Here is a 23,186-nt window from a genome sequence, read left to right on the forward strand (position 1 = left end):
ACAGGGGGGGGGGGGGTGCGTTTGCACTCCCCGCATCCCCCCCCCCCCCCCCCCCCCCCCCTCGGTACGGGCCTGCGTCGCTTTAGAGAAAATTTATGGAAGATGGAAGAAAAAACTGAATACTTATGTATCACACGGAATAAAGAAAAGGGAACATTTTTGTCTTTAATAATTAATGTCTTGTATGCAAAGAACGTGTTATAATAATTGATTATAACAATATTGATGTATTTACGATTAACTACTTACCGTAATATGTGGTAGTTGTACTTAGTTTAGTTTTATATTTTTATATTGCCATTCACATTCATTCACTTCAATACATATTGCGCTGCTCTACTTACTAACTTTGTGTTGTGTGTTAAAGAAACCTAAACACCCTTTTAAATATAATGGTTTAATCCGTAAGGGTCCAGTTAGAACATAACTCGGATTAGTTCATGTATCTCTTAGGTGTCATACTTGTTCTGTCATCTGATTGGTCTTAGTATTTTGTTCTAGCCAATAGGAATTCCTGAGTTCTTTTTATGAAATAGTTCAGGAAAATCTAGTTTTGAAAGAGATTCCAAAGGGTGTTGCCACTATTGAGTTCTTAATAAGCATAAAATATATATTTAATTTATAGAGGATTTGCTAACACCAACAACTGTAAGTAGCTGATAGTTTTACTATATGATTAAAAGCAAGTAATGAATTTAAATAAGTAATTAAACTTTTCTTTATTCATAAAACTTGTGTGCAAGTCATGAGTGAAAGATTTACTGAAAGTAGAATTGTGGAAAAACATAATTTCTGTTCTTTAAGTAAATAATGAGTTTTAAGTAATATAAATGCGCAGAGTGATATATGTGTACAGAATTTAGTATTTTAGTAAATTATTCAATAGGTCATCATAAGAGTTTTAAGCAGTTCACCTTGATTTCGGAAGCTGTAGCTCAGTTCCATAAACTGGTATGTACATGTACATATGCAATTCACTGCAGTACATTATATTCATTTTTTAATATCAATTACTTATAATTGATGGTTCAGAGAGTTATGTCCTTTGACGATAAAATGATGACCAATATATATATATATTTGTATCGTTGCATATATCATATGTTCGATAGTGTCTTTTGTCTTTGTATTGTATTTGTCCTTATATGTTTTTATTGTTGTTATAGGGTTTGTTTTCATTGTTTCCAAAAAGTAAACGAATCTACGACCTTAACCATCTTGTGGATTATTCTTATACTCAAGACCGGTTACAATATTTCTTGTTTGTATTCACTTAGGCCAGAAGTTGACTGCTTTGTGAACAAACATTTCTAAAATACAAAAGCTGATAACAAACAAAACGTTTTGTAGTTTAGTTGTAGTTTTAGTTTCCTTCTCTGTTTAGTTTTCTTATCTATGTAAATATTCTATCGTCCTGAGGAAGGGACAGGTTGTCCTGTCGGAAATTTGACTACACACATACACACACACACACACATACACACACACACACACACACACACACACACACACACACACACACACACACACACACACACACACACGGATACTAAGGAGTAACGTACTTAGCTGGTTTAGGACTACTGTTTAAAGTTCGAATGAAAAAGTGAACAAGCTATTCAATAATCGCACCATACTTTCACTTTCGAATCACCTCAACGCTCAACAGCGATAATCATGTGGCGACACTGTCGACAATCGTCTGTGATATGCAGAGGTTTTACTAAATTTAAGCATGGTATTGTAATTTTCTTAATATACACCGTCACTTAATCGATTGAAGTTTAAGATCTTGCTGTTTGAATTCAAGTGACAAGTATTTCGAATTTCCTCCACACTATTCAATTTTGCTTTAAAACTTTCTCGATTAGTGTATCACTGTATGTCATGTGTATTTTTGCACAGTATCTTGGCTCCATTATCTATCTAAGGAATATGCTATGCAAGATGTTTGGGAGAACAGATGGCCAACTACAGTGGAAGACATCCCATTTGGTGAGTTACATATAGTGGTTCATTCATTTCATTTGTCGTATGCCGAATGCGCCGGTTAATCTTTGATAACTCGGCGTAACACGTCATTTGCGGTCCTAATAAACAGAGTACGTTAGAGTACGCTGGTAAAATTTCATAATTTAATGCGATTTAACTGCTGTTTGTATGTGTTCTTACTTTAGTTTAACCTTATAAATATATATCTGGAATATATAAATTATATTGTGTTTCAGTTTGTTTTCATTATTTTAGGAATCATTTTGAATTACAGTTTACCGTTTGATCCCGATCAAATTTAACTACATATTTACATAAAGTACCAGTGCATTACATTTAATTTTCCAAGATTATGCCTTTATCTTATTTTTAAAGTATTATGTCCTTTTTAGTCCACTGAACAGTGAATTCCATGAAAATAAATCATTCAGTGGTATTTAGATTTACATAAAAATGAAATGATTACATCTATGAAGATGAGTTCTTTGATGATTGTCGCTGTTATCTTAAATCAACACTGGATGTGTGTTTTTTTTTAAGGCCAGCAATTATTCAGTTGATTTGAATCAATAATTAACCAGTGGACAAAGAAACAAGTATAAAATAAATTGATGAATTGAAAAGGAAGGTTTACAAAGGCATAAAAAAAAACCCAAAACAACCAAAAAAGGGGGGGGGGAGAAAAATCAAAGATCATGAATTCAGAATAACTATCAATCATACGTAAAATTAATTACTGATGCAATATGTCTGCACATTGCTCAATTCTTTCTCCAAACGAAATAATGAAAATCGGGATCGTGATGCCATAAATCTAAAATAAATTGAATGTTGTTTTCTGGTCAAAATATCACTAAAAAACAAATACTTTTGATAAATTTTGCAATATTATTTTATAATCGTGTTTATTTAAGTGGTATACATACAAATTAACAATTAAATTGCATTAAATTATGAAATTTTACCAGCGTACTCTAAATGTACTCTTAGCGTTCTCTGTTTAGTAGTACCTCTTCATTTGCTTGTTTTTTTTAAAGAAATAAGATATCATTTTTAAATGTTAATGGGATATGACATGAAGTTGGTCACATAATCAAATCCTATAATGCCCAAAGGGCGTTATAGTAGATTTGATCAAGTACCAACTTCATGTCATATCCCAATAACACTAAAAAATGATATTTTATTTCTTATATTTATATTTTCTGTTTTGCTTTGTGTTCTTACCGAGCTTCCATGATTATGTAGCAGATGACCGAATAATGATCGTAGAACACAAAATATAGTTCGTTAGAGTTTTATCGAATAAGAAATCAGGAACAATATCAAAGAGAATATAAGATATAGATATTTAATTTTAAAGGTTAAAAAGACGAAACAGGTGTAAAATAAAGGTAATTTAGAGTGTAAAGTTAACTGAAATAAAGACAAGAAGAGCGGAGTAAACTACATCCGTGATGTGATTTGGTCGTGATCAGCGATGGAGAAACTGGCATTGGTCTAGCCTACTAAGTTGAAAACGCAATTGTTGAACACAGATTTCGACAGAAATTCAAAGGATCTGATTGTATTCATACGCAAGGACAAACTGATCACGTGACCAAATTCATGTTACACGAAATTGAACATCGATTTCATTAGTACTGTCATATAAGGAAGTGCATTGGCAAATGTAAATATGGCCCATTGGCGTAAGCCAAATGTGCCGACTGATGAGTGTCTCGTTGTTTTATGAAAAATGGCTTATAACACAAGTAAACATGGTAAATACAAATTTCAGTATGTAGAGATGCAATTATCATTACTTTGCAAATTTTTTATTATGTCAAAAGATAATAATAAAAGGTCTGAATAATAATAAAAATAAATAAATCGTGCCTAAACAGAATCCATGTTTAGTTTTGTACATATGTATGTATCTGTCATTGTGATGGTACTTTTATGGAATTATCATAAGGATTGGGATATATATAAAAGAGTGATAGCAATGTATTCCACCATATGATATTTTTGGATTGTTTATTTCATTTGTCAGTGTGCTGTATTTTCAAAGGGGAAGGCAACCCCAAATTTTTTTACATGATAAATGATAGGATTAATTATGTGATAAAGATTTGTCATACTATTTTGTTGATATTCGGCTTTATTAGATAAGCTTCAGTACTAATTTGAAAATGTTAGAAATTGAAATCCCTGCTATCTACGTCTTCACAAGTCAAGGTTTATTGATTCGTTACCTCGCACTAACCATTGACTATCAAAAAGTTGGGCTCGTTCTGATTATTTCCATAAAAGAGTGAGAACCAATGAGAATGCGGTTCTATTTATAACAAACGTGAAGCAAGAGATGTGTATTGATACCTACAGTTATGGCAAAAATGCTTCCAAAATTGATCTACTATCAATAAACGTAATTAGTGGTTTAAATATTACAATTGCGGATGTTTATCAATACAGCACTATGAGATCGCATCATTTGTATCCATGTACACCATAACAAGATGCAGGGATTTCATGGGATGTTTTGTTTATAGTGGATTGCGTAATGGTCTAATGAGCCCAACTTTTATATAGCGACTGATGTCAAGGGTTCGTGCGAGGTAATGAATCAATAACCCTTGACTTGTAAAGATGGCTATCTATAGAGGCTGCCATGACGTAGAACTCTTTTGTATTGAAGACCACGGAAATCAATAATTTTGACGTCACACAGTCTGTTCCGGTTTTTATAAGATTCTAAAATCATCAAAGATGTGCATGTGGTAGATTTTACAAATAGATAGATTGATGCCTTCCTGTCAAGCAGGAAATTGCTATTAGCATACTTGATTCTGATAAAATCTGTCCGAATCGCACTAAGCTGGGTATACCTGGTGACGCACTAAGAATCAATTGACATAATTACAGTAATGAAAATGTTGAACTTCTATTGTATAAACATTATTCGGCATAGAAATGACCAACATATTTACAAATCATGTTTATTTGATCAGTGTATATATTAAAAACATGTCTTAGAATAAGCAACTCTCGATACTACAATCTCCATGGACGCCAGCTTGAAGCGGGTGCCTTCGCCTATCAAAATTTTCCGGCTCAATCGGCTTACCCAGCGACATGCGAGTGCTATTCTGGCTCACAATCAAGCACATCACCGGTCATCATAACTTGGGCCCGCGGATTGTTAGAATCAAGTATGCTATAACTAATGTGAAGGAGAGATGTGAAAAAAGTTTGGTTTTTTTCAAAATTCCTGACCCAACCATGTCATCTGAAAAGAAAAGACTATGTAAACCGTGGATCCATCATTTGTGTAATGACAAGTTGACGTTCGAGACATTTGCAGGAAGAAATGTGCACTGTCTGCCTGGTCTGTGACTCGACTGAACGTCTTCTTTTCTTAAATTCTTCTTGCAAAAGAACAGGCTCAAATTTATATGGCTCCAAACTTAACTGTTCATGACTTGTCATGTTTACAGTGCTGGTGATGAAGTAAACCAGAACCAACGGTGTGATGTCAGAAATTAAATTTCAATGGCCGCTCTCGTAGTGGCGGGTAATTCAAAATATGTGATAGATTAATATTGATTTAATTGTTAAGCAAGGGTTTTTGTTGTTAAAGACTGTCATTTACGATATCAGTAAGTAATATTTATAAAAACAACAATGTGGTTCAATCTAATTAAAATGAAATCCTACGATACGCTCATAATCGCTACAATAGGATCTGACATAACCCTATAGGGGGTTGGAATATTCATGAGAACTATTAGCCAGTCACATTGTGCCAAACAGACAATGATGGCTATTTAGGCAGTTCCCAGCAATTCGTAAACAAGTTGTAGTAATCTATCTCCCATGAAGTTTATTCCACACTATGAATTTGTGTATTCTCACATAAGGAATTTTAAACTTTGCAATAATGCCTAATCTATTCCATTCATACAAACAACAAAACATACAATATAAAATACACTCAAATTAAATTAATTGTGAATTGCGATTTATGTATGAATAGGGATGGATACGATTTGAATAGTTCTCAAGGTGGTTTACTTAATTAACGCGAGGAATATAACGCCAGTCGACGTAAACAGTGCATTGTGATGTCACATCTAGATGTGATGTATTTTCTTTCAAACCAAACAATTGCAGCCATTTTCCTTGAATTGTGAACACTGACCATTTCAGAGGCGATGCGCTGATTGGCTAACATAAAGTTCAGATGAACATGACCCCTAGTCGGGTTATGTCAGATCTTCTTATGCAGAGTATACGGCATGGATTTAAGAAGTCTGATTTTATTTAGATTGTTATATGGTTAAGGTTGCCTTTCCCTTTAAAAGGACATGGACACGATTTGAGCTGAAAATGTTCAAGTTTTGTTTTTGATTTTTAATGTTTAGAATGCTTAACTAATCATCAACAAAAATTTGAATGTCAGTAGTCAAGGTTACATGGGAGATTTATTAGGTCACAAGTCCTTGTAATGTAAACAAGGCTCGTGCCATGTTTTTGTTTACATATAGGTTAAATGAACTAGTAAAAGTTTTGTTTAAAGCAGATTTTTTCAATTTGCAAGTGAATTCTTAACACATTTGAAAAGTTTCTAGTGTTCGGCACATCTCATTTTGTTTTAAATACGCTATTCTCTATTAAACAGTCTAATGTAAACAAAAACATGGCACGAGCCTTATTTACATAACATAGAATTGTGAGTGCTGTATCTCACTTATAACTCAGCAACTGATATTCAAATTTTGGTAGACCAATAGAAATACTTTAGTAGTAAATAATAATAATGGAAAAATAAACTTTGAAAATTTTCAGCTTAAATCGTGTCCATGCCCCTTTAAAAACCATACCTATTTTCCAAGTAATGAATTGTGCTGAACACAGTTACTTCTACACTGTCAGAAAGAACTTAAAGAATACAATGAATGCATTCTGTTTACTTTTTTCAGGCAGATTATCAGTGAAGATGATTGACAACTTTGAGAAATTTGGTCGAAGTAGTGTGCTAGACATGGAGATGGTAAATTAAACACTATACAACTCAATCTAATAACAGATATCACATACAACTCAATCTAATAACAGATATCACATACAACTCAATCTAATAACAGATATCACATACAACTCAATCTAATAACAGATAACACATACAACTCAATCCTATAACAGATATCACATACAACTCAATCTAATAACAGATATCACATACAACTCAATCTAATAACAGATATCACATACAACTCAATCTAATAACAGATATCACATACAACTCAATCTAATAACAGATATCACATACAACTCAATCCTATAACAGATATCACATACAACTCAATCTAATAACAGATATCACATACAACTCAATCCTAGAAGATATCACATACAACTCAATCTAATAACAGATATCACATACAACTCAATCCTAGAAGATATCACATACAACTCAATACAACTCAATCTAATAACAGATATCACATACAACTCAATCCTATAACAGATATCACATACCACTCAATCTAATAACAGATATCACATACCACTCAATCTAATAACAGATATCACATACCACTCAATCTATTAACAGATATCACATACAACTCAATATAATAACAGATAACACATACAACTCAATACAACTCAATCTAATAACAGATATCACATACCACTCAATCTAATAACAGATATCACATACAACTCAATCTAATAACAGATATCACATACAACTCAATCTAATAACAGATATCACATACAACTCAATCCAGTAACAGATATCACATACCACTCAATCCAATAACAAATATCACATACAACTCAATCTAATAACAGATATCACATACAACTCAATCCAGTAACAGATATCACATACAACTCAATCTAATAACAGATATCACATACAACTCAATCTAATAACAGATATCACATACAACTCAATCTATTAACAGATATCACATACAACTCAATACAACTCAATCTAATAACAGATATCACATACAACTCAATCTAATAACAGATAACACATACAACTCAATCTAATAACAGATATCACATACAACTCAATCTAATAACAGATAACACATACAACTCAATCTAATAACAGATATCACATACAACTCAATCTAATAACAGATATCACATACAACTCAATCTAATAACAGATATCACATACCACTCAATCTATTAACAGATAACACATACAACTCAATCTAATAACAGATATCACATACAACTCAATCTAATAACAGATATCACATACAACTCAATCTAATAACAGATATCACATACAACTCAATATAATAACAGATAACACATACAACTCAATCTAATAACAGATATCACATACAACTCAATCTAATAACAGATATCACATACAACTCAATCTAATAACAGATATCACATACAACTCAATCTAATAACAGATAACACATACAACTCAATCTAATAACAGATAACACATACAACTCAATCTAATAACAGATATCACATACAACTCAATCCAATAACAGATATCACATACAACTCAATCTAATAACAGATATCACATACAACTCATGGGACTCATCAAATTTTCGTAGGACTCAAGCTGCTTATAAACCTCGAGTCTGGGACTCGTCTTCAAGAATTTCTAGTGACAACCCTGCTGTGAAGTACCAAAACTATAAATCCCTTGCAGTCCTTTCAAATTTAACTATCATGGGAATGAAATAAACTTAAATTAACATTAGATGTATTACACAATAAGAAAAGAAAATTCTAAAGATGCAATTGTTCCTATCACATACCGTAGAATCACTTAATTTCATGGGATCAAATTTACTTGGTTTGAGAAAAATACAGCAAGCATGTTTCTTTGGTTAAAAGATAACACAGGTAATCTTAAGGATGAACATGACAGAAACAATAAATCTTAATGTTTTTATGCCCCCCAAACTTGAAAATATAGGGGTGGGCATGTTGTTTTTTGTCTGTCTTTTTTAGCTCACCTGAACCGAAGGTTCAAGTGAGCTATTCTGATCACATTTTGTCCGGCGTCCGTCTGTCTGTCTGTCCGTCTGTCTGTCCGTCTGTCTGTAAACTTTTCACATTTTCGACTTCTTCTCCAGAACCACTGGGCCAATTTCAACCTAACTTGGCCAAAAGCATCCTTGGGTGAAGGGCTTTCAATTTTGTTCAAATGAAGGGCCAGGTCCCTTTCAAAGGGGAGATAATCACAAAAATGCAAAAATAGGGTGGGGTCATTTAAAAATCTTCTCAAGAACCACTGGGCCAGAAGAGCTGAAATTTACCTGAAAGCTTCCTGACATATTGCAGATTCAAGTTTGTTCAAATCATGGCCCCCGGTGGTAGGATGGGGCCACAAGGGGGGATCAAAGTTTTACATACAAGTATATAGGGAAAAACTTTAAAAATCTTCTTCTCAAGAACCACTAAGCCAGAAAAGCTGAGATTTACAAGAAAGCTTCCTGACATAATGCAGATTCAAGTTTGTTCAAATCATGGGCCCCGGGGGTTGGATGGGGCCACAATAGGGGATCAAAGTTTTACATACAAATATATAGGAAAAATCTTTAAAAATCTTCTTCTCAAGAACCACTAAGCCAGAAAAGCTGATTTTTACACGAAAACTTTCTGACATAGTGCAGATTCAAGTTTGTTCAAATCATGGCCCCCAGGGATAAGATGGGGCCCCAAGGGGGGATCAAAGTTTTACATACAAATATATAGGAAAAATCTTCTTCTCAAGAACCACTGAGCCAGAAAAGCTGATTTTTACATGAAAACTTTCTGACATAGTGCAGATTCAAGTTTGTTCAAATCATGGGCTCCGGGGGTAGGATGGGGCCACAAGGGGGATCAAAGTTTTACATACAAATATATAGTTAAAATCTTTTTCTCAATAACCACTGAGTCAGAAAAGCTGATATTTACAAGAAAACTTTCTGACATAGTGCAAATTCAAGTTTGTTCAAATCATGGTCCCCGGGGGGGGGGGGGGGGGGGTGTAGGATGGGGCCACAAGTGGGGGGGGGGGTCAAAGTTTTACATACCAATATAGAAAAAAGCTTTAAAAGAACCATTGGGCCAAAGAAGTTGACATTTACATGAAAGCTTTCTGACATAGTGTAGATTCAAGTTTGCAAAGGGTAGTTTGGGCCATAATAGGGACCAAGGTTTTACATGCAAATATATATGGAAAGTATTCAGATATGGGCCAAGGTGACTCAGGTGAGCGATGTGGCCCATGGGCCTCTTGTATTTGTTTTTGATTTTTTGTGTGTTAACCTTATTCATATCTTTTTAAACTACACAAGATAAAAGACTGTATACTCAAGGTTAAGATGATAAGATCAAAAGTATATGACTAATGAAGCTTAAGATCATTCATTAATGTAAAAAAAAAATTCAGTTTGAATGTGACCAGGATTGAGGACAAATTGTTTAAAAAAACACCCTATTTTGCATTTCTTCTTTTTTATCAATAGTTGGTGAACAGCATGAAGAATATTTCAACGGAGAACATAGAACTGATAGAGGACATTGTGTACAGGTAAGTACAGGAGGAGAAGATAGAACTGATAGAGGACATTGTGTACAGGTAAGTACAGGAGAAGATAGAACTGATAGAGGACATTGTGTACAGGTAAGTACAGGAGGAGAAGACAGAAGATAGAACTGATAGAGGACATTGTGTACAGTTAAGTACAGGAGGAGAAGATAGAACTGATAGAGGACATTGTGTACAGGTAAGTACAGGAGGAGAAGATAGAACTGATAGAGGACATTATGTACAGGTAAGTACTGGAGGAGAAGATAGAACTGATAGAGGACATTATGTACAGGTAAGGACAGGAGGAGAAGACAGAAAATAGAACTGATAGAGGACATTATGTACAGGTAAGGACAGGAGGAGAAGACAGAAGATAGAACTGATAGAGGACATTATGTACAGGTAAGTACAGGAGGAGAAGATAGAACTGATAGAGGACATTGTGTACAGGTAAGTACAGGAGGAGAAGATAGAACTGATAGAGGACATTGTGTACAGGTAAGTTCAGGAGGAGAAGATAGAACTGATAGAGGACATTATGTACAGGTAAGTACAGGAGGAGAAGATAGAACTGATAGAGGACATTGTGTACAGGTAAGTACAGGAGGAGAAGATAGAACTGATAGAAGACATTATGTACAGGTAAGTACAGGAGGAGAAGATAGAACTGATAGAGGACATTATGTACAGGTAAGTACAGGAGGAGAAGATAGAACTGATAGAAGACATTGTGTACAGGTAAGTACAGGAGGAGAAGATAGAACTGATAGAGGACATTGTGTACAGGTAAGTACAGGAGGAGAAGATAGAACTGATAGAGGACATTGTGTACAGGTAAGTACAGGAGGAGAAGATAGAACTGATAGAAGACATTGTGTACAGGTAAGTACAGGAGGAGAAGATAGAACTGATAGAAGACATTGTGTACAGGTAAGTACAGGAGGAGAAGATAGAACTGATAGAGGACATTGTGTACAGGTAAGTACAGGAGGAGAAGATAGAACTGATAGAGGACATTATGTACAGGTAAGTACAGGAGGAGAAGATAGAACTGATAGAGGACATTATGTACAGGTAAGTACAGGAGGAGAAGATAGAACTGATACAGGACATTATGTACAGGTAAGTACAGGAGGAGAAGATAGAACTGATAGAGGACATTGTGTACAGTACAGGAGAAGATAGAACTGATAGAGGACATTATGTACTGGTAAGTACAGGAGGAGAAGATAGAACTGATAGAGGACATTGTGTACAGGTAAGTACAGGAGAAGAGGAGAAGATAGAACTGATAGAGGACATTGTGTACAGTACAGGAGAAGATAGAACTGATAGAGGACATTGTGTACAGGTAAGTACAGGAGGAGAAGATAGAACTGATAGAGGACATTATGTACAGGTAAGTACAGGAGGAGAAGACAGAAGATAGAACTGATAGAGGACATTATGTACATGTAAGTACAGAAGGAGAGGGCAGATGATGATCGAGGAGAATGTAAGGGAAAAAAGTTAAAGCTGGATACAAACTGATAGCAGTGACTGCAGTGGTTCAGACATCACTGTACTGTGTTAAAGTCATGAACAAAGAGCACCTCATAATTTTGAAAAAGTAAGGAAAGTCACATGTATGATATCTATCATTAGATATTATGTATGGGTATTTACAATTACCAATGTTTTCTTAATAATAAATCTGTGCTTTTTCAATGTATTGTATTTCTTGATATAAGCACTTGACGTGAAAACCTATACATCCAGAGAGGATCCGGGTTAGAATAGGTCCTCAGTACCCCCCACCCCTGTGGGAATCTTGGTTAGAATAGATCATCAGTACCCCTTGCTTGCTGTAGGAGGTGACTGAATGGGGTGGTCCTTTGGATGAGACCACAAAATCTGATGTCTCAAGTCACTGCAGGTGTGGCACGATAAAGATCCATTCAAGCTCAAAGGCCATAAGCCCTGATCATAGGCTTAAATTTTGCAGCCCTTCACCGGCAATGGTGACATCTCCATATTAGTGAAAGATTCTCGAAAGGGACATTAAACTATATTCAATCACTGAGAACCTATTCATTACAGAATACAGATAAGGAATATTTCTGGATGATCAGATTTGGCAGTGATATTTAGCGTTTATTTTATTGTATATAGAGAAAAACAACACAATATTGTAATTTATAAATTTGTGAAGATAATCTGTTGTCTGCTGCATCCACCCATTTGTTTAGGAAAGCATTTTGCTAGAGTATTCTGTCTCTGGAATTATAACAAGGTTGCTTTATGTTACAGATTTCGACATTCAGATGATGCTTTTCCTGTGAGAGACTCCATTGTGAATGCTATAGTGAGGTCGTACATAGATATGGATATTGCACATCGCCTTGTTCCTTTCATAAAAGACAAGGTGTGAAGTTTTTATTATTCAGAACTAATAAAGATATTTGAAGATTTAAATGCTGTTTTACAATGAAAATGGAGGGTAGGTTTAAGTAAAAATTTACTACCTGTATATAAATTCATATCTTAGAATGTGGATGGGGTATATGGAGTAGAGGGATTTAATGTTTGACTGTTACCCTTTCTTTCAATTCACAAGATCTTGATTACCATAGTAATAGTCGAATGGTCTGATGCAACTTATTTTTTTTTAACATATCTTTTATGATCTGCAATTTGATTGATCTAAAAAATAGGGTGAAAAGATGGAAAATGATTGACAAACAGGATAATTTGTAACTTTGAATATTCTTGAAAGCAAAGACGTAAAAAAGAAAAAGCAAGTGGGGACGTTCTATTTTTAACAGTATTCATTCTTTTTCTTGACAGCTTGGATATGGTTTATTGTTAGATTTCTACACAGCCAACCTATTAATGAATCATTTCCTGGAAAAGAATATGACTGAAGGTATGACATCACTTGTTTTCAGAGAGAATTTCATAAAAGCAGCATAATAACAGGATAAAATATGGGCGGGATAAAATATGCGTAGAATAAAATATAGGCATGATAAAATGTGGGTAGGATAAAATACGGTTAGGATAAAATATATGTAGAGTAAAATATGGACAGGATAAGATGTGGGTAGGATAAAATATAGGTGTGATAAAATGTTGGTAGGATAAAATATGGGTAGGATAAAATATGCGTAGAATAAAATATGGACAGGATAAAATGTGGGTAGGATAAAATATAGGCATGATAAAATATGGGCAGGATAAAATATGGGCAGAATAAGATATGGGTAGAATAAACTGTTGACAAGATAAAATGTGGGTTGGATAATATACATTTATTGCATAATAGTGAGGGAGATATGAAGATTTATTCACCCAAGAAAAATCATTTTCCCCGATGGCAACACCCGAGGGAAATATGATTTTTCTTTGGTGAATAAATCTTCATATCTCCCAAACATTCATGCAATAAATTGTTTATTATACCGAAACAAAGCAAGACTACAAAAGTGCATTTGAAATTGGAGTCCACTCCGGTATTACGGTAGAAGGTACAAACAACGAAATACAGTGATATGATAACCAGTTTTTGTATTTCCATTCTCCTTGAACCAAAACTATCAACCAAAACCAGGCGATTTAACTGTATCAGAGACCTGCATATTTTGTGCCTTATGAACTATGAAAGTACAATGACTCAGACTTATTGTGACATCACAATACACTTCGTCTACCTTGATGTTAAATTATGGAAAATGCATGAGGCTGCCCAAGGGATAAATATGATGGGGAGATATGATGTTTGAGAGGGAGATATGAAGTTTTATCATCCCTGGCATGTGACTGTCTAGACCAATCAGATCACGCATTGCAGAGAATATTCATACTGAGGCATAATATTATATAGGTAGGATAAAATATTGACAGGATAAGCTATAGGTAGAATAAAATATTGGCAGGATAAAATATTGGTAGGATATAACATGGATAAACTTTGGGTGGGATAAAATATGAGCAGGATAGAATATTTTCATACATATTACTGCATTTAACAGAGGCTGCCCAGGTAGCTTACGAAATGATGTTCCAAGAGGACTTCAGTCACAATCTTACTAACTGCATGTCCATGTACTGCTGTGTAAAACGTTTACAAGACATTGGTGATGTCCAGCCGGAGGAGGATCCAAGTGCCCCAGAGGAGGTTGGTACAGATATTTTATCATCTGCCATTTTGCTGACGTTGTAATGCAGAGTCTTACAAATGATGGTTCTGTTTCATAATCTTTTGGTATTTGAACTTGTTTACACCAAAGAAGGAAGATTTCTCGGAGAAGAAGCTAGTTCCTAGAAACACAACTGATTTTTGTAGTGCATCGGTGTAATGTTTGTGGTATTCCATTATTATAGTCAACAATAGAATTTTCTATTTCTACATTGTTTTGGATATTAATAGAATCCTTCATACGAGTGTCGGATAGGGAAATTCCATTGAGGAAACAAGATTTCTGTCTAGGACGAGGATTGGCCGTGTCCTAGACAGCGAATCTTGTTCCAGAGATGGAATTTCTCTACCCCACATGAGTAAATAATGAAGGATTATTTTTCTCACATTTTACCCACAATTTAGTGCATTAATTTAGTACCTTTTAGAAACTTCATAATTATGAAAATCCTCATTTGAACTAATTATAGATAGTTGGTAAAATGGGTAGTAAAAACCGGGCCGGGCCGGGTCAGATCACCTTCGTAATCCGAATTTTTTAGTTTTCTTCGTTGATATGTCATTGTTTCTTTTGAAACTTACGGAATATATTCTCAATGATACATTTAGTCTTCGCCACAAAGTTTATCACCTAATATTACCTATAGGTAAGGAATTCAATGATTGTATGAAATCTGGTTGGTAAAATGGGTAGCGAGACCAAAACACACATTATTGCATATTTTCTGTATAATATGCATCTTCTGCTGAAAACCTAGCATTTTTTCAATTCACATAGAGTTGAATTTGATACTTAATGCATTATTTGACCATTTAAATGCCTTTTATCTTAATTATCGGCGATTTTTCCAAACCCGGGCCAAAAGGAAACCGGATGCGGTCGACCCGGGCCGGCGTTATTTATTCCGATTTAATTGCTAATGCTTTGATTAATTAACCAATAATAATGGTCCTAAAAAAATATCACCGACTGATAAATTATGCCTACTTTATGAATATTTAAACTGAAGATAGAGTTTAAAGAGGATTATATGGAGAGCAATTAATTACTTTGTATACCATGCCTGATTAAAATAAAAATAATAAAAAATGGTAATTTATTAAAAATTAAAAACATTTTAACCATACTGATTATGATCTGTATAATAATGACTTAAAATATTGTATTTATAGTGCTAGTATTCATTTCTTCATTAATAAAAGATATATAATTTAAAAACATCTTAAAACATCAAGATATGAAGTGTGCATATTCATAATATAAAATGATGGTATTATATATCTAATTTTTAAATGAAACAATTAACAACACAGTATATGTACATAAATTTTATTTTCAAAATGGCACGCAAGTAAGTCTGCATATGCTTGTTAAATTTTAAGTTAAATTTGAGGATCATGAAAATTGCAATTTTGGTAGGCCTTCCTGCTCTACATCACTATGCATTTAGTTTTTCTTACATATATGTGGTGGTAGAGAAGATTGTTGAAAATTATTCAATTCTGTGGCAGTTTTTGCCCTGCCTTTAAGGCCAGTCCTGAAATTTACCATTTATGTCCCCTTTGTCCCAAAGATGCTTCATACCAAATTTGAAAGGAATTGGAATGATCATACTTATCAAGAAGTTAAAAATGTTCAATATTGTTAACGCACGATGACAAACGACAAGCAATTGCAATGTCACCCGAAACCTAAAAATCGTAGAAACGTCTTTTTAAATCGTTTCTACGACTTTCTAAATCGTAGAGACGATTTTTTAAATCGTAGAAACGATTTTATAAATCGTAGAAACGACTTTCTAAATCGTAGAAACGACTTTTTACATCGTTTCTACCATTTAATAAATCGTAGAAACGATTATTTTTATTTTTTCTGCTAGGTTAAATTGGCGCGAATACGCCGTCGTAAGTAACTTAATGATAGTTAGGTTAAAATTTAAATTAAAAAGATGGTTCTTATGAGGATACCTCCAAGTGGTAAGAACCGTGCAATGTCACGTTTCATGAGATCGTGCACGTGATAGCTAACATCCTCATTTTATTCGGAATTTTAATATCTGGCCCGGGTTACCGTATCCGGTTTCCTTTTGGCCCGGGTTTTAATAAATCGTGAATATTAAATATATAAGACTCGCATAACAAGTGCTACAGCATTTTGGTGATAAATTATCATAATATTTATCTAAATCATGTGTAGTTTCATTGTTGTGTCACATAGTTCAACCGTAATCGCAGAAAAATGTGTATTTTCCCTCGCTACCCATTTTACCAACCTGAAATAAACAAACATTGATATTTTCACAGTGAAGCAAAATTATGCGGTATTTTTTGTAGCGAAGATCCAATGTATCATCCAGATTATGATTAACAAGTTTCACACCAAACGAAAATAAAATAACGAAGAAAACAAAAAAATTCGGATTACGAAGGTGATCTGACCCAGCCCGGCCCGGTTTTTACTACCCATTTTACCAACTATCCTAATTATAGACAGACAGAAAGAGCATACCCGAAAATGATTTACACTATATTAGGTTAAACCAAAAAATCTCTAGACGGTCCCCAGAAAGCTACATCAATCGAAATACGAGCAAAACAATATGATATATTTAGCTTCACCATGTAATGTAAATCATAGAATGATGTCATAAATTACATGTACATCACAGTAGTGTAAGAAAGAGAAATCTTACATGATTGTTTTACACCAGAAAATGCTGTTTAAACTGCTAATTACATTTTACGTGAGAAGAAATTTCCATCACTAGAAGATAAATATAGCATTCATTCTTCATTAAGGTTAATTTGATATATAATTATTGACATTTGATGATGTTGGCACCTGGTTTTATCAATGGATATTCACCGAGGTCAACACCCAAGGTGAATATCATTTCAAGATGATGAAGTGAGTGTTTTCTTGGGTGAAAAAGTGAGAATATCCATTTTCTCATGGTCAAGTTATCTTAGTGATGTACAGGTAACAGGTATCATGATTGAAAGTTATTATAATGACAAACAGATGATAAAAATGATGCCATTTTGGCAAATGTCATCACAATGGTGAATAAATGCAATGTTCACCTCTAGCAATATCTAGTGTGCAGGAAACCAGTCAGAAGAGAGAACATTTTCAGTCATTCAATAAGATGCTACATTCTTTATCAAGGTCAATATAAATATTTCCATCAATATGCATGAAGCTATTAAATATTTGATTTAGGTCAATGTGAATATTTCCATTTTTATTCTTGTAATACTAAATTTGTTATAAATATTTTGATTGATATACGTATAACACTAAAATTTAAATAGGGCCAATATGAACATTTAATCAATATGCATGCCAGGCGTGTAGCCAGAAAGAAAACGAAGTGTACGCGAAGCATAGCAAGGGATCTGAGGGCCGCCATGCGGCCAGGGCAAAGTCCTTGTGGGGGTCCAGGGATTTACCATGGGATTTACCAATGAAATCACCTATTTGGTGCATAGAAACAGGGTTTCTTGTCAATTTCAAAACCCAAAAGAATTCACAAAATTATTTTTTAAAGTGTTCATCCTGTGTACGTGGACTGACTTTACATTCGTTATATGATTTTTAGCTCACCTGAGCTGAAAGCTCAAGTGAGCTTTTCTGATCACCCGTATTCCGGCGTCCGTCCGTCCGTCTGTAAACTTTTCACATTTTCAACTTCTTCTCAACAACCACTGGGCCAATTTCAACCAAAGTTGGCACAAAACATCCTAGGTAAAGGGAATTCTAAATTGTTAAAATAAAGGGCCAGGCCACCTTCCAAGGGGAGATAATCAAGAAAAGGTAAAAATAGGGTAGGGTCATTAAAAAATCTTCTTCTCAAGAACCACTGGGCCAGAAAAGATGAAATTTATAGATAAGCTTTATTAGGTAGCGTAGATTCTAAATTGTTAAAATCATGCCCCCCGGGGGTCGGATGGGGCCACAATAGGGGGTCAAAGTTTACATACAAATATATAGGGAAAATCTTTAAAAATCTTCTTCTCAAGAACCACTGAGCCAGAAAAGCTGAGATTTATATGAAAGCTTCCTTATATAATGCAGATTCTAAATTGTTAAAATCATGGCCCCCGGGGGTCGGATGGGGCCACAATAGGGGGTCAAAGTTTTACATACAAATATATAGGAAAAATCTTTAAAAATCTTCTTCCCAGAACCACTAAGCCAGAAAAGCTGAGATTTATATGAAAGCTTTCTGATATAGTGCAGATTCAGGTTTGTTGAAATCATGCCGCCCTGGAGTAGGATGGGGCCACAATAGGGGATCAAAGTTTTACATACAAATATATAGGGAAAATCTTTAAAAATCTTCTTCTCAAGAACCATTGGGCGAAAGAAGTTCATATTTACATGAAAGCTTTCTGACATAGTGTAGATTCAAGTTTGCAAAAACCATGGCCTCCAGGGGTAGGTTTGGGGCCATAATAGGGACTACGGTTTTACATGCAAATAGATATGGAAAATCTTCTGATATGGACCAAGGTGACTCAGGTGAGCGATGTGGCCCATGGGCCTCTTGTTCCCCGTTGTTTTCGACAGCATGATATCGGTAGAAACATGTATGGTAAATGTTACTGATGAAAGGTGAAAATTACGAATACTGATCAATCTCATAACTCCTATAAGCAATACAAAACAGAGAGTTGGGCAAACATGTACCCCTGGATATACCAGAGGTGTAATCAGTTGCTTAGGAGGAGTAAACATCCCCTGTTGACCGGTCACATCAGCCGTGAGCCCTATATTTTGACCAGGTAAACAGAGTTATCCGTAGTCAAAATCAGTGTGCCAATAACAAAGAATATCCTAATCCGTATACATGTACTACATGTACATTCACTGTATGATGAACATTAAAATGGTATTCAACATTATGTTAATGATTTGAAATTGATTGAATAGACATTATGATACTGATTAAATCATAAACTGGGATTATAATTATATAATGCAGTTATATTAGGCACAACTATCTTAACGGCAAAGTATCACTCTCTTCTCTCCCTCCCCCCCCCCCCCCCCCTCTCTCTCTCAAATAATGTGTACACAGTTGCGTACTTGCGTATAGGCAGCTACGCGCCTGCATGCAGCTACTAAACTCTTGATTAAGGTTATTGCACTAGAAGCTCTATGACCACTAGGGCATTTCATCATAGTCTATTTTCATTGATAGCATGTATTCAGATTATCATTTACACATATAAATCAAGGATGTAAATTTGAAAGAACCCAGTACTTCTTTATAACTAAACCAAGTGAGTGTTTGATGTTTTATCAATTTATTAGGAGGATGAATGGGTGAGAGTCAACATTGTACACCGCCCTGTGTATGATGACCATTTCGACATCAATAAAGAACACTTCAGACTTGGAAAGTCACTATATTTTCTTGGACAAGCAAATGTGATACCTGATGAAAACTCGTCCAGGAAAGACTTGTTAAACCACTCCCTACAGTTTGTAGGGCTTGGACTGTATAACAAGTTCAGTAAAGCTCTGGATCTGCTGGAGAAATGGATAGCAGCCGCCAAAACAGATAAAACTCCAGTGTTATTTCATAAGCAGGTACATGGGTATCATCAAAAGACTTTAATGATAAACCTTGTAGAATTATTCATGCAATATTTCAAGTTGAGACTAATGCTGCACTCTTTGACTTGATTTCAGATGGAGACATTTAGAAACCATTTAGACTGGAGTCCTGTTAGAAATCCAGAGGAGGAAGAGCTGGACTTGGGACAACAAACTGTTCAATATCAGGCCAAGAAACTGTACCTGACTGAGGAGGAAAAGGCAGCTTGTGTAGAAAGGTTTGAGGTACGTGTCTGCTCTTGCTGTTCTTTGTAGTGTGATAAAGTGGTTGCAGACACTACATAAGATGTATAGTAATCACTTTATCCATTCCTCCATCTGTCTGAGTTTCAACAAGTTTTTGCATATTTCTAATGTTTTGAGAGATTTTTATACTGTAAATTCGAACTGGTATACTTGTAGTCAGGTTGGTCTGGTATATACTATACATGTACTGGTGACTCTCAGTGGATGGAACTTCGATGTCTCTAAATTCTTGATCTCTTGAAGTGAAATCATGACCCCAAAACTAAGCAGACTTACTCTCAATCTCTAGAACTTTCAATTTCTTGAAGTTTTCGATCTCTTAAAGTATGGGTCCCATAAAACACATTTCATTGTTTTCACGATAGCATATACACACCATCAATGAAACGTATAATTATTTCTGCTTGGACCTGACCTTGTTAACGGTGAATGTCTGGGATAGGATGGCCGTGTTAATTAGGTATTTACATAGATAGCACATCCTCTATACTTCTGTAGGGGTTGGATAGTTAATCATCACATTGGTCAGTTTTAACCCTACACCTGTGCTTTGTTTTATGCATAATGCAACTAAAATAATAATTTACAAATTGTTTTGACTTGACAATGAGACAGTAATTTTAAGAAAATAAATTTTAGACATGTCTATTTTAGCTTGTAAAATGATTGATTGATTGTATCCTGCTTAAACCTTTGCTCGGTGCTTACGGCCATTGAACAGTGAGGGTTCTTTAGTGTGCCACACCTACTGGGACATAAGACATCCGTTTTTAAGGTCATCTCTGAAGACCCGTGATATTTACACCTGATGCCAAGCGTTTTGTGATGGAACTGTTACTACCTGTTTTAACGACTTAGGTCTGTCATGGCCGGAATTCGAACCCTGGGCCTTCTGCATGCGGAGCGAATGCTCTAACCTCAAGGCCGCTGCGGCGGTCAGTATGTAAAAGAACAAATTTTATTTATGCAAGGTATAATCAGAGGAGATTGGTACACATGTACAAGTACTTTAATAGTCAAAGACTGTAGCTAGATGCTAATCATTTGGGAATGGTTGGTTGTATATTGATTAACGTCCCGCTTGAGAATTTTTCACTCATATCGAGACGTTAACAATGCCAGTGAATGTCAGCAAAATTTAGGCCTATACTGAGCGCTTGAGGCATTTAGAGCGGGAAGGTAACTTTATTGTGCCACACCTGCTATGACACGGGACATTGGTTTTTGTAGTCTCATCTGAAGGACCAACCCATTAGGGCTGTAATGGACTGTATATTGTAAGGGCCTAATTTGATTCCATAGAATAAATTACTTCCATTCATTTTTAGATAAAGAGTGTGTATTTTTTCTCTTTCCAAGATACATTTTATGCATAATGCTGATATTTATGAAATATGGCATCAAGAAATAAATAATTCTCCCTAATTTTCAAAATTTAGATGAAAATGCACAATATTGTACCACTTTTCTTTCTGCAAGACTTGTATAAATCAATGATGTGAACAGCATTCGTATTGTCACTATTATTACATATCTTTCAAAGATGCATTAAAAAGTCAGATTTGGCCTTGAACTAAGAACACTAATTTATGGTGTGCACAAAAATATAGGATTTTATATTTATTCCTTATTGTAGAACATACTTTGAAAATGTGAATTAGTACATCAGATTTGATTGAGCTAAATCTTAAATATGTACACATACAGTACTTTATAGAAAAGTTGGTATAATTTGTATTTAAGGAGTATGCTTGATGGTTAGAAAGCATTTTATATACATTCAGAAAGCAAAAAAATATTTGCCTTGGTGAAATTTAGTGTATTGTATGATACAAATATACTCTTTGTTATTGAGTTTTATGTATGAATATTTTTTCATTTTGCAGAAACTTGTAGAGGAAGCAAAATCTTTTAATGGAATTGCAGATGAAGATATTTATGAACACATTTTAAATAACATCAAAGGACAAATCCAAAATTTACAAAAAGATGATATTGGTATCCAAAGAAAGAAATATCAGACCTGGAAAACAAATATGGTAGACATGTACCAAAAAGAAATGAGGGAAGAAGAAAGGAGAAGGAAGCAAAAGGAAATTGAATTAAAAATGGCAGAAATGGCAGAGAAGGAAGAGTTGATTCTGGCTCATGAGAGAAAGAGGGAAATCCTGCTGGCACGACACAAAGCCCCAAGGGAGAAAGTAAAACAAAAGAAGGAAGAACTGGATGAAGATGAGCTAGAAGAAAGGATGAAGAGCAGGAAGGCACTTATCAAGAAAAAGAAATAATGTTAGACTGATTTAATGTTAGTTGTCAGAATACAGAAGGAACATCTTCAGAATCCCAAACAACTGGAAATGTCGCCCACTGACGGAAACGTTTTCAAAAAAAAAAATTGCCCATCTATCACTGTGACTGATGTTGAAAGGGAATAAGGTGAAGCAAAAGTAGGGAACAGTATGTGTTTTCAGTATGCATTTACAATTTACAAGTATGTAAACTTTAAGTGTATGAATGATCAAATGAATGTTAGAAATATATTTTTGTGTGAATTTTTTAAGTGAAGATAAAAGTTTCCATATTGT

General features: G+C 34.6%; 1 protein-coding gene across 3 annotated transcripts; it reads left to right on the forward strand.

Annotated features, from left to right (window-relative positions):
• The first annotated feature begins 238 nt into the window (after positions 1-238).
• On the forward strand, positions 239-23,186 carry LOC125651427 (28S ribosomal protein S27, mitochondrial-like). 3 transcript variants are annotated; one of them, XM_056165412.1, is made up of 10 exons: positions 239-951; positions 1,906-1,995; positions 6,957-7,027; positions 10,488-10,552; positions 12,842-12,956; positions 13,379-13,457; positions 14,563-14,708; positions 20,050-20,328; positions 20,431-20,580; positions 22,488-23,186. In XM_056165412.1, exons 2-10 carry the CDS (start codon positions 1,941-1,943, stop codon positions 22,887-22,889), a joined length of 1,362 nt encoding a protein of 453 aa, XP_056021387.1. In that variant the 5' UTR covers positions 239-951; positions 1,906-1,940; the 3' UTR covers positions 22,890-23,186. The 3 variants fall into 3 exon arrangements, with proteins under 3 accessions (XP_056021387.1, XP_056021386.1, XP_056021388.1); XM_056165411.1 differs by lacking the exon at positions 239-951 and adding an exon at positions 1,614-1,738; XM_056165413.1 differs by lacking the exons at positions 239-951; positions 1,906-1,995; positions 6,957-7,027; positions 10,488-10,552 and adding an exon at positions 11,131-11,194.

This window comes from Ostrea edulis, chromosome 5 (assembly GCF_947568905.1).
Source record: "Ostrea edulis chromosome 5, xbOstEdul1.1, whole genome shotgun sequence".
NCBI classification, from domain to species: Eukaryota; Metazoa; Mollusca; class Bivalvia; order Ostreida; family Ostreidae; genus Ostrea; species Ostrea edulis.

Excerpts from the sequence above, each read along its gene's own strand:
- LOC125651427 (XM_056165411.1), top strand. The coding sequence starts at position 1,678 with ATGTGGCGACACTGTCGACAATCGTCTGTGATATGCAGAGGTTTTACT. Across the intron at positions 10,553-12,841 it reads ATAGAGGACATTGTGTACAG|ATTTCGACATTCAGATGATG; the intron begins GTAAGTACAGGA and ends TTTATGTTACAG. Across the intron at positions 20,329-20,430 it reads CAGTGTTATTTCATAAGCAG|ATGGAGACATTTAGAAACCA; the intron begins GTACATGGGTAT and ends ACTTGATTTCAG.